The sequence below is a fragment of the Ammodytes marinus genome (assembly GCF_949987685.1).
Source record: "Ammodytes marinus genome assembly, chromosome: 3".
NCBI lineage: Eukaryota > Metazoa > Chordata > Actinopteri > Uranoscopiformes > Ammodytidae > Ammodytes > Ammodytes marinus.
This window is the reverse complement of record NC_137232.1, coordinates 32,543,782-32,561,257: the sequence shown is the minus strand read 5'-3', so window position 1 is coordinate 32,561,257 and position 17,476 is coordinate 32,543,782. Positions and strand designations below refer to the sequence as shown.

The window sequence follows — 17,476 nt, the reverse complement described above, 5'->3', positions numbered from 1 at the left end:
GTTTGCTTTCTGACAACCAGTGTGAACAACTGGGTCATGCTTACTGCCGCAGGACTCTTTATACGTACGTGATGAAACTGACATGCTTAGATAAAAGCTTTGGCCCTAGACACTGTAAAACTGGTTGAACTAGTTTAACGTCTGCTCTATGTTTTTGAATGTTGTCTGTTGTTGCCTCTTTGTGCTCAGTTAAACTTTATAGTGTGTTTGTGTCTCTGCATCCTTAACCATGAGAGTTTAATTCCCTCTAAGAAGTGTTTACAAATGAATGCAGTCAGTCAGAAACCTGCAGCTCTGTTTGCTTTCTGACAACCAGTGTGAACAACTGGGTCATGCTTACTGCATTCCTCAACTCAACTGACGAGTTGCAAGATTTGAAAACAGGCACATCATTTCCTCTTCTGGAAAACGTGTACCTGTATTGCCTAGTCACTCACTGCTTGACCTGATTTGAGTTTTCAAATGTGACATTTACTGTATTTCTGATACATTTCTACTTTTTTTCTTAACCTATTTGACATAGAGTATACAGTGTGTATTACAGCATATATTGAATATCTTAGCAGTCTAATTTCTGGCCATGTATAATGTTGATGATCTCATTAGAACCACTTGTGCAATCATTTTAAGTTGCTTTGTTATCTTGAAAACCCGAATCATGAATGTAAACGAGCAACAAAAGGAAAATAGACTGAAGTCAACTCTGGGTGAAAATAAGCAGTTTCACAAGATGATGTCACTCATTAAAAGTTTTATTAAAAATCTGTGATTTGAGAATACAAAAGCAGCTTTTGTTATATTGCAATTAAACATGATATATGTCAACTAGTTTACACAATAAATTCACAATGTGTCAGTGGTACTGTACAGGATTCCTTCCATCGTAGATGTTGTGGACTTCTCGCCCAGCTTAAAACATTCACAGGAAAAATAAGGTTTGATACAAGATATCTATACACAATAGCTCTCACTCAGTCCAGTCAATGTGCTGTTGGGAGATGTTTCCCGCCAATACTGCAGTTTCACACCAAATCTTAAACTGTCTTTCTCAAGAATTCCTCAGGAAACACTCCCTCGTGCCTTGACCAAAGACAGGCTGCGTGCCACACAATTTGTGGTGCTGTCAGAAACTCACAATGAAGGAGGGTTACACAAAAAAAAATCAACTACATAAATTTACTGTCTTTTGGATGGATCTTTCAGACGTAGGCACGGCTGGTTGCATTGGACCTGGCACCAGCGTATTTGACTGGGTACTCGGGGCTTTCTTTGGGTGGGCAGGAGCTACACAGCAGGCCCCCTCCAAGGAGGAGAAGCCCAGCAGTTCCCCATCCAATATAGAGTGCGGCTCCCAGCTCTCTCCTCTGTGCGTTGGTCAGAATAGGGTTGTAGAAATCCCTGATGATGGTGTTGGCGGACCAGCAGACAGGAATCAGGATTAGAACGCCGGCGATGATGAAGACAATTCCGCTAGCGATGGCCACTTTAGCTTTGGAGTCCTCGTTGTCCACAAAGTTGGTGCACTTGCCTCCCACCACACCCAGGAGCACCCCGAAACAGGCAACGATGATCGCGATGACCACAAGGGCCCTGGCGGCTTGGAGGTCCTGGGGCAAAGCCAGCAGAGAATCGTAGATCTTGCACTGCATTTGGCCCGTGCTCTGAGTCACACAGTTCATCCATAGGCCTTCCCAAATTACTTGCGCCGTCACAATGTTGGCGCCGATGAAAGCGGTGACTTTCCACATGGGCAGGGCACACACAATGATGGTCCCCAAGAAACCGATTATGGCCAGGACCAAGCCCAGCATCTGTCGTCCCATAGACACCATTTTGAAGTTTGGTTTTGAGTCACAGAAGCAGAAGAAAAGTTGGAGGTTTTTCGGCAGCAGTTCCACTCAGCTCAGGTTGTAAAAGTTGAATGAGGACTGTGGTACATTGTGCTTTAGTTATAGGGATGTGGTGTCTTGAAGGTGGAGTCAGAGAAAGTCCATCCCTCCCCTTTGACCCGAAACCGCTGTGATTTACCTGCCCGACTAGATTCTTTACATTATTCGTATGTGGACAGATGGGGAGTAGTTTCGACGAGATGAAAATCAGTGTTTGACGGGCTGTATGTTAATGAGGCTAGTAAAACTAACCTTTGATTGGCCACTTACCGGAAGATCAGGTCAAGTCACTGGTTTTAGGATTTAAAAAAACACCTAAATGGGATGTAGTATCACCAGATGTCAGACGTCAAGAGTCCATTTATAGCTATTTTTCCTGTTTTTATTCATCACACCTTTTTTGTTAACAGACAATACTTTCTATTTATTATGCCAGAAATAGATTTTCACTTTTATTTTTCAGTCAGAATTAGAGTACTCCCGCTGATCAATTGTGTTGATCATTTCAAAAACATAAAAATATTATTATGTATATTTGTATGTGTAATTATTTTAAGGTTTATTATGTGTGTATTTCAGATATTTTTTACTTTAATAACAGTGATTCAAATTAAACACATTTTTGAAAATATAATTTGTAATTACTCTTATATGTTCATAGAAACAATTTAAATAGGATTTTTTGTTTTTATGTATTTATTTTTTTCTCACTCACTCACCCACACACACACAGAAGGGCCCTGTGTTTATAAAATGTCTGAGCTCAACCTCATAGATAATATTTCATATCATTTAATTAATTGGTAACAATGTGTTTAGATGATGACTCCACACACAGATAAGTGAATTTCATACAAAAGCTTTATTGACAAATCATTTGAGAAATCTCAAAAGTAAAGTGGCATTTACAGACAAGAAACAACATCACAAATCATTTCTATTTTACAACATTTCCTCTGCAGTACAAGGAAATAAATACATCCACGCTGACTTCCTCATGAAAAACAATTCAACCCTTTACAGGCACATTGGAAAATATTTCTCTTTAATCAAGACTTAATTTAACTCAGAAATAGTTCTACTTTCGAGCGCAAAATCATTCCAAAAGAAAAAAAAAATTCATGAAAAATTAACAATAATCTAAGGTCACAGTGATGGTCTGAGTTAAGACATTTTAAACCCAAACAGTGTATTGGAATACATACCACCATCTACAAAATGCAGTGCATAATTTGGTGCAATTTAACTTTCAAATTACACAATAAATTCCTTAGGCCATCAGGCAGAAATTCTCAGTCTTTATCATGTGTGCGTCCTTCTCTTCACATACTATTATTACACACTATTAGTTTGTTTTACCGTCTCACAGAGTAATTGGTTGGTGGTGGTCCATATGGTTTGTTTGGTATGTATGACCCGGTGCCTGAGTATGCTCGGCTTGGGGGCGCATACACAGGAGCGTAGGTGGGTGGGGGTCCCGTGTAGGGGTACATGGGCGCCTGTGGGTAGCCCTGGTATCCATAGTTGCGTTCCTGAGGAGGGCATGACGTGGTTAGGATGATCCCACCGATGAGTAGCAAAGCAGCAGCTGACCAACCGATGTAGATAGAAGCCCCTATCTCCCTTCTCTGTGTCTCTATGGCCGCGGGGTTCAAAAAATCTGTGACTGTGACGGCCGCCGACCAACACACGGGAACCAGGAGAATGACCGCGGAGAAAATAATGAGACATCCGGCTAAGATGACCACCTTGGCCTGGGAGGAATCCTTCTTCAGACAGCCCGTGCACTTGGCTCCGACGAAGCTGACGATGAAGCCGATGAAGGCGAAGATGAGAGCGATGATGACGAGGGCCCGCGCGGCTTGGAGGTCTCTGGTGAGCCTCAGGATCGATTCACTAAGCTTGCACTGCATCTGGCCCGTGCTCTGCATCACACAGTTCATCCACAGGCCGTCCCAAATGGTCTGTCCCGTCACGATGTTGGCCCCAATGAAGGTGGTCACCCTCCACATGGGCACGCCGCACGTCACCGCGATCAAAACAAAGCCTACGAAGCTTATGATCTGGCCCACCACTTCCTTGCCGATCCGACCCATGGTGGAAGAGGCTGAGAGGGATAGATTTTTCTAAGCGTGCGGTTCAGGTTCTCTTTCGGAGTGAGTGACACAGCTTTCTCACTTGTTGTTCAGTCAGAGGAGGGCTGTCCTGTTGTCGTCAGATGAGTTCTTCTGGCCAAACTAGATTCCTTTAACTGAGAGCTGTTAGGAGGAGTGGCAACCCCTTTTTTAAAGACAAGGCCTTGCTATTGTTCTCGGGAAACACTTTCGTATGCGTTTCTGCAGCAAGGATGGTCCACCAAAACAAATGCCTGTGCCCCTGAAACGGTCCAGTCAATGGGCCACATTAATTTATGTTCTACTCTTATCAATGCGTGTGCTTGAGCTTATTCCTATAAACACACATGCATTTGGAGAGAGACCAACTCAGTGCTACACACACCACATTTTGAGTCAAATTGATGTGAGGCATATGGGTTTAGACACATTAAAGCACATTAAGGCACCATACGCACATTCATGGATAGAATTATTAGTTTGGTTGACCTTTTGATGTTGCACGCAAAGGTTAAAAGGGATAGAAAACGACTCATACTATTTTTAGGTTTTCATAGGTGAAATAGGATATATTTTACTGGAGCACCGATAAATATAAAGTTTGTTTTGGTTGGTTGGTTGGTTCGAAATAAAGTTTGGTTTAGATGGGTTATAGGCCTCCAAAGACCATAACCCCCCACACTCCCTCCCAAGTGGCTGGGCCATAGAAAGCTTTCCCACTATCTCCCCCTTATGGGTGGCCATAGACTTCAAAGGTCCTGAAACCAGCTCAGACAGTGGAAGTGATCAAATTACGTCTAGTTGTTGTTTTCACAAATATGCTATGTGCTGTCTGTGCTAATTTAAAATCAAACAAAGACTTTGTTAAACCCCCACACACAACTGATAAGCAGCACAACAGAAAGTTAATGGGATTATCTCCTCTTCCTGTGAAGTTTGTTATCATTTTGTTTTAGTCTTAAGACACAGTCTCTACTGTTGATAATTGAGATGTTTAAGATCTTTACTCTTTTGTATTTTATTACACAATTTTGGAAGAAAGCAAGAAAGGAAATGAGTAGTTTTTCTTCCTCACTAATTTGTTAGATCAAGGGAAGCTGACATTGCTTCTCTTATGGTAAAATTCGATTACATATGTCGACCATAGTATCTATAATATCAGGGCAAAGGTTTTTTAAACATAGGGCCTAGTTGGACTTAAAAAATTAAATCTCAAATCATGATGGACAAACTCAGTGACAACACAGTATCAATGAGCCGAGGAGGAGTTATAATCTTTTTCAGCATGGTTTACAGCCACCTGGGTGGAGTGATGAGACACAGGAAGTGACGTCGCTTCACAAAAGGCCTCCTAACTACAATCATGTGACCGAGATGTGTGTTGTGTAAACAAACCATTGTCAGTGAAATTGATGGTGGTGAGGACACAGCCCATGATGGTGATACTCGATACAAATGTTTTACTACACACCATTTTAAAGCTTTACTGGTTTAAAAATACATGTTTGATTGTAAACCAACTCATCTTTAAACGAGTAGTTTCTGCTGACAATTAATGTCACTCATTTGCTAGGCTTTAAAGATGAAAGTAAAGTAAACATAAGGGAATTTTGTATCAAAGGAGGGGGAGCCCAAGCCGTCTACAGTAGACAAAGAAACCCCTAGGTACAATTGACAACTTAGCCTGATCATCCTTGATACAGTAAGTGCATTAAGCTTCTCAATAGCACAGCACCTCTTTGCATACTGTGGTGATAGTATGTCCCTTGTGGTTTTGATATCATTATCTATACCCTCTATAATGCTAGTACATGCAGCTCTGGAAAAAATGAAGAGACCACTCCAAATGTTCAGTGTCTCTCGTTTTACTATGTATAGGCATATGTTTGAGTAGAATTAACTTTTTGGTTTTATAATATAAACTACTGACAACATTTCTACCAAAGTCCAATACATTTTTTTTCATTAAAATAATTTTCAATGAGGAATGTAGAGATGAAGATTTAGGAAAAATCCAGACTGGTCTCTTAATTTTTTCCGGAGCTGTTTGTGTGGAGTTTCTCAGAGTTAAGTAGACAGGAATCATCCAGTCAGCATACAGTTTATTTACACATAACATTACAAGAGTTCACATAAATGTGGGATTTGAAGACTATGCGAAAATGAAAGGGACAACAACTAAAAATGCATATATTTTAATTAACCTGCAGTTTTTTTTGCAAGAAACAAAAAAATGCAAAATGTACTTTAGTAGAAGTTATACATTGATGAAGCTGTATTCGCAGCCTTTATAGTCCTTTTCTCAATTAAATTATTTAAAATTAAACGATCAAAATTACAATAAAGATAGTTACACTGGGAAATGCTTAGTTACAATACGACTTAATATATTTACATGGATTAATTATAACTAAAATGAATGAAAACATTATTTATAAAATCCATAACACCCGCTTGACAAAACAAAATGTCCACTGTGAGGAAGGTCACTGACACACTAACCACAACAAAAACCTAATATTCAGCTCATGGCAAGTGACTTCACACTATATTTAAATGTCCAGTGATGTATGGTGAAAATTTAAAGCAAATTATACTTTCTCCCTGTTGTTAATCCCATGAGGATATAACTATATGCAAAACATCTTATACATATGCTCTTGATGTGGAAAAAATGCATTTTTAAGACCTGTACATAGTATTATTTTTTTCATAAAATGAAAACAGGCTGTATCCAAAATCTGATCTGTAACAACTTTAGACACTAATAAGTTGTAAAATAACTGTGGCTTGGCCAACATAGATTTTTGTTTGTGAATTAAGATACAAATACAGTATATCCATAATTGGCTTAATTAGTTACATATTGACAAATGTGCGTATCTATAAACAACAACCAGAACTCAAGATACAGCTCATGGAAAGCTGTGATTTCATGCTATATTTGCATTTCCAAAGAATATATGTCACTGTTTTAAAAGGCAAACTATCATTTATCTCCGCTGTAACAGTAATCTCTTGACCTCAAGAGTCCATGTAGGAAGTAACCAAGCCAACCCTCTTACACATATTCTCTTGAGGTGGAGACAGACTTCACAGGGTTGTATTTGGGCACGTAGTGGGGTTGCTGATCATGTTTCGGGGGGCAGTTCCAGCACAGAAGCCCTCCTCCCATCAGCAGCAGGGCAGCGGCCGCCCATCCGATATACAGTGACGCTCCCAACTCGTATCTCTGTGCGTTGATTATGACAGGATTGTAGAAGTTGCTGACAATGGTGTTTGCAGACCAGGACACCGGAATGAGGCACAGCAAGCCGGAGACAATGAACAAAACTCCAGACAGTATACAAGCTTTAGCCTTGGCCTTCTCGTCTTCAATACAGTTAGTGCATTTCCCGCCAGCGATCGACAGCACCACTCCGACGATTCCAAGCAAGATGGAGATGATGATCATTGCCCGGGCGGCCTGCAGGTCCTGGGGCAAAGCCAGCATAGAGTCGTACACCTTGCACTGCATCTGTCCCGTGCTCTGGACCACACAGTTCATCCACATGCCCTGCCAGATGGTCTGGGCCGTTATGATGTTGGCGCCGATGAAAGCGGTGACCTTCCACATGGGCAGGGCGCACACCACCAGCACCATGAACCAGCCAATCACAGCCATCGATATGCCAATCATCTGAATCCCCGCGGAAACCATTTTGATTTTGATTTTTTAAACCAGGTTGTTCTTGTTGTTCTTCACAGGTTAAAAATCCAAAGTAGAAAGATGAGGGGGAAGATGTGAGCTTGTATTTATAGGGTGTTTGTGTGTGAGAAGAGGCAACTGCAGGCATGGGGGTATTGTGATAGCAGAATCGTTGTCTGCTATTGGCTAGAAGTTGTTTACACACACACACACAGATCTCAATGACCTTTTGTAATGCTGAACTGCCAGAATCTAAAGCTTGAAGGTCATTTGTAAACAAAAGAAAAAGTATTGTCAGTTAACTTTTTATTTCTCTTATTGGTAAAGATTTCAAAGACAAACATTTGGCTACCTAGTACACACACACACACACACACACACACACAAATGCTCAATTAAAGAAAATTGACAAATCAGATTTTTTCTTGATGTTTTTTCGCATTTTCTGCATATGCCTCTAAAGCCCTGGAAAGGGAGCAGAAAAGTAAATTATGGGAGATAATTATCAGACTCATGGGTTTATTATTATTTTTATGATTGTTTGAATTACTGAATTGTGTCTTACTGTTTAAGGGCAAAAAAAAATTGGGTTTTCTCTAAATTCTCACCTTTATAAACTTTTGATCACAGTGACATGATACCCGAGTAAGAAAACCCACGTCTTCCAAAAAATAAGTAATAACTTTTTTCTTTTAAACTATACATTTAATTTATATATTTGTATATTTGTAAGTCCAACTACTTCAAGAGGAAATCTGAATAAAAAAAACTACTGTTTTATCCACTTAATTGTTACCTGGGTATTTTCAGGTGAGAAACACTAAAGGAAGTGCTATTTTTTCAACAGCAAGTGGCAGTGTTGGACAGGTAATGAGTTTCATAATTCATGAGGATACAACATGAAGTCAAACTTATTTTTAAATTAACCTTGTTTTAAAAAAGGCTCATCTGAGACATATTTGTTGCTTTTTCTACAATTATTTAGAATTATAAAATAGGTATTCATATAAAACTTCAAGTAGGATAATTTTTTTTCATTTTGTTTGCCCACTTAGAGCATTATTTTAAAGGAGATTTTTCAGGGTAGGTGAATTAGGAGTATTTTAAAGTACATTTAGGATTTATTTTTGGGGATAACTAGTTGAATAGAATATTGTATTACTTTTGTCAAATATTTATCATTGTGGTTCATTATTACTCAGCTACAATATATGTTGTAAAATAGCTGTGGCTTGGCCAACATATAGATTTTTGTTTGTGTTTTAAGATACAAATACAGTATGGATTATTGTCCTAATACATTACATATTGACAAATTTGCGTATCTATAAACAACAACCAGAACTCAAGATACAGCTCATGGAAAGCTGTGATTTCATGCTATATTTGCATTTCCAAAGAATATATGTCACAGTTTTAAAAGGCAAACTATCATTTATCTCCGCTGTAACAGTAATCTCTTGACCTCAAGAGTCCATGTAGGAAGTAACCAAGCCAACCCTCTTACACATATTCTCTTGAGGTGGAGACAGACTTCACAGGGTTGTATTTGGGCACGTAGTGGGGTTGCTGATCATGTTTCGGGGGGCAGTTCCAGCACAGAAGCCCTCCTCCCATCAGCAGCAGGGCAGCGGCCGCCCATCCGATATACAGCGACGCACGCTCCCAACTCGTATCTCTGTGCGTTGATTATGACAGGATTGTAGAAGTTGCTGACAATGGTGTTTGCAGACCAGGACACCGGAATGAGGCACAGCAAGCCGGAGACAATGAACAAAACTCCAGACAGTATACAAGCTTTAGCCTTGGCCTTCTCGTCTTCAATACAGTTAGTGCATTTCCCGCCAGCGATCGACAGCACCACTCCGACGATTCCAAGCAAGATGGAGATGATGATCATTGCCTGGGCGGCCTGCAGGTCCTGGGGCAATGCCAGCATATGGCGCTTTTCCACCGCACATGTAGCTCGACTCGACTCAACTCGACTTGACTCAACTTGGTTTGGTAGCAGCACGGGTCGTTTTCCACCGCAAATAGTACCTGCTGAACGTGGGCGGGGTTGTCGTAAGGGGCTGAAAGCCTACTCCGGAGCAAAGCAGCAAAGTAGAAATTACGAGCAGTTGTTGCACTATTAACTGAACCAACCGCCAAAAACACGGATGAAAAATGTTTAAGAAATACCCCCCTTGTATCTGTTTGCTAAAAGAAGTAGAAGAATATTGCTACGGGCCATTAAAAGGGATGGTTGTTGTCCCGATGTGTGCCACACAGTCAGCTGTAGGGATGCGTCACGTACATCCCTACGTAAACACGGGCATGATAAAGTTGACTGTTTAGTGCTTGTTTCAGGATACATGTTTTCAAATGCAAGCCGTGTCTCAGCCTGAATATTTTATTGAGGTAATCAGTTCAGTCCGAGGCTTGTAATGTAATCGCTCGCTATCATGTCTGTCCCAGCTGGCTACTAGCCTAGCTGCTAGCTGCCCTACATGTCTCCTCTCGTATGTTAAGTAACTTCCCCAACAACCAACACTGGGTGAGCTTAGCGAATATATGGAAAATAAATTCGGATCTGTGATGCAAATCAAATGAAAGAGAGCCAGAGAAGGCTGCACGCGGCGTAAATACACTCAAAAGTCGGAGAGTTGGGGAGAATAAACAACAGAATGAAGCCGGTAGTCTCTGGCCACTGATTGGCCAAACAATAGTCTCTGGCCAATCAGTGGCCGGCCGTCTGCCGACGTCACCTTTTAGCATCGGCTCAGCTCGCTTGGTACTTAGAGCGAGGCGATACCAAAAAAGCAGCCGCTACGTGGTACCAGGTACCATGAAATTGCGGTGGAAAAGCCAAAAATGCGAGTCGAGTCGAGCTGATACCATGCGGTGGAAAAGTGCCAATAGAGTCGTACACCTTGCACTGCATCTGTCCCGTGCTCTGGACCACACAGTTCATCCACATGCCCTGCCAGATGGTCTGGGCCGTTATGATGTTGGCGCCGATGAAAGCGGTGACCTTCCAAATGGGCAGGGCGCATACAATCAACACCATGAACCAGCCAATGACAGCCATCGATATGCCAATCATCTGAATCCCCGCGAAAACCATTTTGCCAACCCTCTTACACATATTCTCTTGAGGTGGAGACAGACTTCACAGGGTTGTATTTGGGCACGTAGTGGGGTTGCTGATCATGTTTCGGGGGGCAGTTCCAGCACAGAAGCCCTCCTCCCATCAGCAGCAGGGCAGCGGCCGCCCATCCGATATACAGTGACGCTCCCAACTCGTTGATTATGGCAGGATTGTAGAAGTTGTTGACAATGGTGTTTGCAGACCAGGACACCGGAATGAGGCACAGCAAGCCGGAGACAATGAACAAAACTCCAGACAGTATACAAGTTTTAGCCTTGGCCTTCTCGTCTTCAATACAGTTAGTGCATTTCCCGCCAGCGATCGACAGCACCACTCCGACGATTCCAAGCAAGATGGAGATGATGATCATTGCCTGGGTGGCCTGCAGGTCCTGGGGCAAAGCCTGCATAGAGTCGTACACCTTGCACTGCATCTGTCCCGTGCTCTGGATCACACAGTTCATCCACATGCCCTGCCAGACGGTCTGGGCCGTTATGAGGTTGGCGCCGATGAAAGTGGTGACCTTCCAAATGGGCAGGGCGCATACAATCAACACCATGAACCAGCCAATGACAGCCATCGATATGCCAATCATCTGAATCCCCGCGAAAACCATTTTGATTTTTTTTTTTTAAACCAGGTTGTTCTTGTTGTTCTTCACAGGTTAAAAATCCAAAGTCGAGAAAGATGAGGGGGAAGATGTGAGCTTGTATTTATAGGGTGTTTGTGTGTGAGAAGAGGCAACTGCAGGCATGGGCGTATTGCGATAGCAGAATCGTTGTCTGCTATTGGCTAGAAGTTGTTTACACACACACACACAGATCTATTTTTTCAACAGCAAGGGGCAGTGTTGGACAGGTAATGAGTTTCATAATTCATGAGGATACAACATGAAGTCAAACTTATTTTTAAATTAACCTTGTTTTAAAAAATGCTCATCTGAGGCATATTTGTTGCTTTTTCTATGATTATTTTGAATTATAAAATAGTTATTCATATAAAACTTCAAGTAGGATCATTTTTTTCCATTTTGTTTGCCCACTTAGAGCATTATTTTAAAGGAGATTTTTCATGGTAGGTGAATTAGGAGTATTTTAAAGTACATAGGATTTATTTTTGGGGATAACTAGTTGAATAGAATATTGTATTACTTTTGTCAAATATTTATCATTGTGGTTCATTATTACTCAGCTACAATATATGGGTTACGTATAAGAGAGCCACACCCCAGCTCTTTTTTCTGAAACCACCATTTTAGCTAAAGACAAAGTTGTTTTAATGAAATGTGGCAAATCTAAAAGAAAATACAAAACGTAATCATTCAACGTCAATAGAAAAAACTTTATTTACAGTTTCCGACAGGCATAATGCACATTTTAAAATGAAATGATATGAAAAGGGAACAAATCCATAAAGACAAATGAACACTTTAAAAAAAAATCAATTCATCCACATTTTTCCAGTATGTATATGTATCTTTTTACACTCCCACTGATAAAGCCTTTTTTCACTCAGTCCACAGAAACGGTTGTATGGGTGTGGTAAGGTGCACATGTATTTCTCTTGGCACTATGATGGAACCGATCCTGTAGTGCTGCAGTGTACTTTAACATTAACGTATCAAACCAAACTGCAAACACAACACAAATCACTTAAACATTCAAATCATGCTTATTGTGGCAATTTGAACCAGTTTCATTAGATCACAAACTAGTTGAATATATGTAGAATAGTGTATTACTTTTGTCAAATATTTATCATTGTGGTTAATTATTACTCAGCTACAATATATGTTGTTAAATAGCTGTGGCTTGGCCAACATATAGATTTTTGTTTGTGTTTTAAGATACAAATACAGTATATGGATTATTGGCCTAATACATTACATATTGACAAATTTGCGTATCTATAAACAACAACCAGAACTCAAGATACAGCTCATGGAAAGCTGTGATTTCATGCTATATTTGCATTTCCAAAGAATATATGTCACTGTTCTAAAACGCAAACTATCATTTATCTCCGCTGTAACAGTAATCTCTTGACCTCAAGAGTCCATGTAGGAAGTAACCAAGCCAACCCTCTTACACATATTCTCTTGAGGTGGAGACCGACCTCACAGGGTTGTATTTGGGCACGTAGTGGGGTTGCTGATCATGTTTCGGGGGGCAGTTCCAGCACAGAAGCCCTCCTCCCATCAGCAGCAGGGCAGCGGCCGCCCATCCGATATACAGTGACGCTCCCAACTCGTTGATTATGGCAGGATTGTAGAAGTTGTTGACAATGGTGTTTGCAGACCAGGACACCGGAATGAGGCACAGCAAGCCGGAGACAATGAACAAAACTCCAGACAGTATACAAGTTTTAGCCTTGGCCTTCTCGTCTTCAATACAGTTAGTGCATTTCCCGCCAGCGATCGACAGCACCACTCCGACGATTCCAAGCAAGATGGAGATGATGATCATTGCCTGGGTGGCCTGCAGGTCCTGGGGCAAAGCCTGCATAGAGTCGTACACCTTGCACTGCATCTGTCCCGTGCTCTGGATCACACAGTTCATCCACATGCCCTGCCAGACGGTCTGGGCCGTTATGAGGTTGGCGCCGATGAAAGTGGTGACCTTCCAAATGGGCAGGGCGCATACAATCAACACCATGAACCAGCCAATGACAGCCATCGATATGCCAATCATCTGAATCCCCGCGAAAACCATTTTGATTTTTTTTTTTTAAACCAGGTTGTTCTTGTTGTTCTTCACAGGTTAAAAATCCAAAGTCGAGAAAGATGAGGGGGAAGATGTGAGCTTGTATTTATAGGGTGTTTGTGTGTGAGAAGAGGCAACTGCAGGCATGGGCGTATTGCGATAGCAGAATCGTTGTCTGCTATTGGCTAGAAGTTGTTTACACACACACACACAGATCTATTTTTTCAACAGCAAGGGGCAGTGTTGGACAGGTAATGAGTTTCATAATTCATGAGGATACAACATGAAGTCAAACTTATTTTTAAATTAACCTTGTTTTAAAAAATGCTCAACTGAGGCATATTTGTTGCTTTTTCTATGATTATTTTGAATTATAAAATAGTTATTCATATAAAACTTCAAGTAGGATCATTTTTTTCCATTTTGTTTGCCCACTTAGAGCATTATTTTAAAGGAGATTTTTCATGGTAGGTGAATTAGGAGTATTTTAAAGTACATTTAGGATTTATTTTTGGGGATAACTAGTTGAATAGAATATTGTATTACTTTTGTCAAATATTTATCATTGTGGTTCATTATTACTCAGCTACAATATATGGGTTACGTATAAGAGAGCCACACCCCAGCTCTTTTTTCTGAAACCACCATTTTAGCTAAAGACAAAGTTGTTTTAATGAAATGTTGTCAAATCTAAAAGAAAATACAAAACGTAATCATTCAACGTCAATAGAAAAAACTTTATTTACAGTTTCCGACAGGCATAATGCACATTTTAAAATGAAATGATATGAAAAGGGAACAAATCCATAAAGACAAATGAACACTTTAAAAAAAAATCAATTCATCCACATTTTTCCAGTATGTATGTATCTTTTTACACTCCCACTGATAAAGCCTTTTTTCACTCAGTCCACAGAAACGGTTGTATGGGTGTGGTAAGGTGCACATGTATTTCTCTTGGCACTATGATGGAACCGATCCTGTAGTGCTGCAGTGTACTTCAACATTAACGTATCAAACCAAACTGCAAACACAACACAAATCACTTAAACATTCAAATCATGCTTATTGTGGCAATTTGAACCAGTTTCATTAGATCACAAAGCATTCGATTCAAGTCCTTTTTTTCAGTCTCTTTTGGGTCTCATCACCCCCTCTCCTCAGACGTAGTCCTTGGGTCCAGAGCGGGCGGCTGAATAAGATGCAGCGTAGGAATCCTTCTTGGGGCAGTTTGCGCAGAGGATCGCTCCACCAATGAGGAGGAGGCCAGAGGCGCCCCAGCCAATGAAAAGAGCCGCTCCGAGCTCCCGTTTCTGAGAGCCTACCAACAAGGGGTTGTAGAAATCCTGTATGACGGTGTTTGCCGTCCAGCACACTGGGATCAGACACAAAATGCCAGCGACGATGAAGACCACGCCTGATGCCACGCCGATTTTGGTTTTGGAGCTGTCGTCCTCCACACAGTTGGTACATTTGCCCCCAGCCAGGGACAGCAAGATGCCAACAATGCCCACTATGATAGAGATGATTATGAGGGCCCGGGCCCCTTGGAGGTCAGTGGGGAGAGCCAGCATGGAGTCGTACACCTTGCACTGCATTTGGCCCGTGCTCTGGACAATACAGTTCATCCATATGCCCTCCCAAGTCGTCTGAGCCGTGACAATGTTCTGTCCGATGAAGGCTGTGACTTTCCACTGGGGTAGGGCGCACACAACGATGGTCCCAATCCAGCCAATAATGCACAGGGCAGTGCCCACCATCTGAAAGGCGGCCGACACCATGTTTTCCGCAGAAAAAAAGCTTCTTGAAAAGTTGTACGAAGAAGAAAAAAAATGGTCCAAAAGGTTGATGCTCTGAAAGTTAAGTTAAGTCTTGCTTGAGTGATCCCCAAGAGTAAATGTGTATAGGCAAGGTTGGAATGGGACTTTTATACAGTTAACCCGGGAGGGGCTTGACACACCGCGTCACACTGTCACACACACAGAGAGATGACGTGATAAACCCCCACTCCCAGCGACGGGCATGTATCATCATGTCAGGTTTTGTCTCTGTCAAATAATCGTTGCAGGTGTATTTGCCACACTGTGACTCACAGGTTATGAGATCTGTTCAGCATCAGCCACACCCTCAAAGTCAAGGTATTGGCCATTAGGAAGCTTTTTGGTCTCGTTTCATCTTTTACATATTTTTTTTTTCAGAAACAATAAGTGACTGCTCTACTTTTCTGATGTCAGCTGAAAGACATGCGTGAACAGAATGTCATGTTTTCAGGAACTATGAGTAAAAAAGCTTTGTTTGCATTATACTTTTGAGTTCCGCCAGCAAGTTTTTTTCTCAAGGTTTCATGGTTTGCATTCAACATTGTACAATTGTGTGTAAGTGATTGTGTACTTTCTACCCTTTTTAGAACAGTACTTTTGTCAGCATGTTATCTTGTCTGTTAACTTTTGGATAATCGGTTTCAGTACTTTTGCCCACATTTGCTCAATGGAAAAGATTAGAAATTGAACCACTAAATGTTTATGTGTGTCAGTAACAGAAATGCAGCATATTGATAACATCTCAACGTCATTGTAAATGAGGGTCACCCCTCAATTGGTCTCTCGAGGATAAATAAAAGTTAAATGAAATGAAAATGAAAACATTGACTTTGTCCTTAATAAATGCATTTATCTGATAAACCATAAACTAGAGAATGCCGCTGGTTGGGCAAATGCTTAGTCAATTCTGGTATCAAACACACCATGTATCCAGATAGTTGTTACTTATACAGTATGTATCAATGAAGTATACATCCCATCCTACAGTGATAACACTACAGTGATTGTAACAGGCCCACACACAGAAGAGAAACAGAGTAGCGTTATTGGTGCAGCCAAAGGACATGTCCAATATTTATATGCTGAGTATACCAATTTTAAATACTTATGCCTTATTTAAAAAGGTATTTTAACTATTGTTTTCTTGTTAACCCAATTTTTCTGAGCATGAATGAACAACAATAATATATTTTCTGAAGGTGAAAATAAAGAGATCAGAGCTGACCTTGCAATGACGTCAGTCCTTGACGGCTGATGGATGGCAGCCTTCAGCTATGGGTGCTCTTAAGAGAGAAACTCGCTCTATGAAGTCCGGGGGCTCCCACTTAATTTGTCGATACCTTTCCACGGCAAGGACAAGACAGCAGGAGGGAGATGTTGCAAACACACGCCAAGTGATTCCAGGTGACAGACTGCTGCAAAATAACGAGTGAATAGTGAGAGGGGGGCTAAGAGAGGTAGAGAGAGAATCAGATTGTTTCAGAAATGAATGGGGGCAGTGTTTAAGAGCCAAAACTGCCGTTAGGACCATAATGCCTCTATTTTATCCAAGGTAGGATCATTAAAGCTGCTTGGGTTCTGGCTATGGAGATTGGGTTCCACACGCAAGGAGGCAGGGAGGAATTTCCACAATTAAGAATCTGAGGAGAGATGGTTTTAGGGGCGAGATTAGTGCAAATCCAGATTGACCTCTGACAGGCCACAGTCACATGACTCCTGTTTTCAATATTCATACTCTCACTCTATTGGATACTAAATAATCTTGTCCATAATCACGTTTTTTTAAATCAGACTGATCAAGCTGGCTGTGTGGAACTGTGTGTTTTTGAATGTAAAGGTTGTTAAAAATGTCAATACGGGGGCGCCCTTAGCTCAGTTGGTAGGGCGTCCCCCCCATGGGCCACGGCCAGCAGCAGACCCGGGTTCGATTCCAGCCCGCGGTCGTTCTCTGCATGTCACTCCCCTCTCTGCGCCATTTCAACTCTGTCTCTACACTATCAATAAAGCATAAAAATGCCAAAAAAATATCTTAAAAAAATAAATAAAAAAAATTCAATATGACATTGTCAGTTGATACATTTTTCTAATACTGTGCCTTCACGGTGCAGTGTGTAATATATTGAGTATTTAGTG

At 41.1% G+C, this 17,476-nt stretch overlaps 6 protein-coding genes and 1 pseudogene across 7 annotated transcripts; all 7 read right to left on the bottom strand.

The window, feature by feature from the left end:
- Window positions 1–734: 734 nt before the first annotated feature.
- Window positions 735–1,906, bottom strand: LOC307271191 (claudin-4-like). Its single transcript, XM_080053581.1, has one exon. It carries the CDS (start codon window positions 1,830–1,832, stop codon window positions 1,200–1,202), a length of 633 nt encoding a protein of 210 aa, XP_079909707.1. The 5' UTR covers window positions 1,833–1,906; the 3' UTR covers window positions 735–1,199.
- Window positions 1,907–2,738: 832 nt separating this feature from the next.
- On the bottom strand, window positions 2,739–4,072 carry cldnf (claudin f). Its single transcript, XM_080053574.1, has one exon. It carries the CDS (start codon window positions 3,983–3,985, stop codon window positions 3,245–3,247), a length of 741 nt encoding a protein of 246 aa, XP_079909700.1. The 5' UTR covers window positions 3,986–4,072; the 3' UTR covers window positions 2,739–3,244.
- A 2,027-nt stretch (window positions 4,073–6,099) lies between these two features.
- Window positions 6,100–7,755, bottom strand: LOC307271190 (claudin-4-like). Its single transcript, XM_080053580.1, has one exon. The coding sequence runs from the start codon at window positions 7,701–7,703 to the stop codon at window positions 7,065–7,067; it is 639 nt and encodes a 212-aa protein (XP_079909706.1). The 5' UTR covers window positions 7,704–7,755; the 3' UTR covers window positions 6,100–7,064.
- A 1,439-nt stretch (window positions 7,756–9,194) lies between these two features.
- On the bottom strand, window positions 9,195–10,797 carry LOC307271189 (claudin-4-like; annotated as a pseudogene). Its single transcript has 2 exons — window positions 10,591–10,797; window positions 9,195–9,630 (listed from the first exon to the last, which is right to left on the bottom strand). The product of its transcript is annotated as a claudin-4-like (transcript).
- Window positions 10,798–10,810: 13 nt separating this feature from the next.
- LOC307271193 (claudin-4-like) lies at window positions 10,811–11,564 on the bottom strand (the record flags this gene model as incomplete). The annotated part of the gene is made up of 1 exon (XM_080053583.1): window positions 10,811–11,564. Exon 1 carries the CDS (start codon window positions 11,435–11,437, stop codon window positions 10,811–10,813), a length of 627 nt encoding a protein of 208 aa, XP_079909709.1. The 5' UTR covers window positions 11,438–11,564.
- Window positions 11,565–12,141: 577 nt separating this feature from the next.
- Window positions 12,142–14,097, bottom strand: LOC307271192 (claudin-4-like). Its single transcript, XM_080053582.1, has one exon. The coding sequence runs from the start codon at window positions 13,530–13,532 to the stop codon at window positions 12,906–12,908; it is 627 nt and encodes a 208-aa protein (XP_079909708.1). The 5' UTR covers window positions 13,533–14,097; the 3' UTR covers window positions 12,142–12,905.
- A 142-nt stretch (window positions 14,098–14,239) lies between these two features.
- Window positions 14,240–15,409, bottom strand: cldna (claudin a). Its single transcript, XM_080053584.1, has one exon. The coding sequence runs from the start codon at window positions 15,302–15,304 to the stop codon at window positions 14,684–14,686; it is 621 nt and encodes a 206-aa protein (XP_079909710.1). The 5' UTR covers window positions 15,305–15,409; the 3' UTR covers window positions 14,240–14,683.
- Window positions 15,410–17,476: the final 2,067 nt, after the last annotated feature.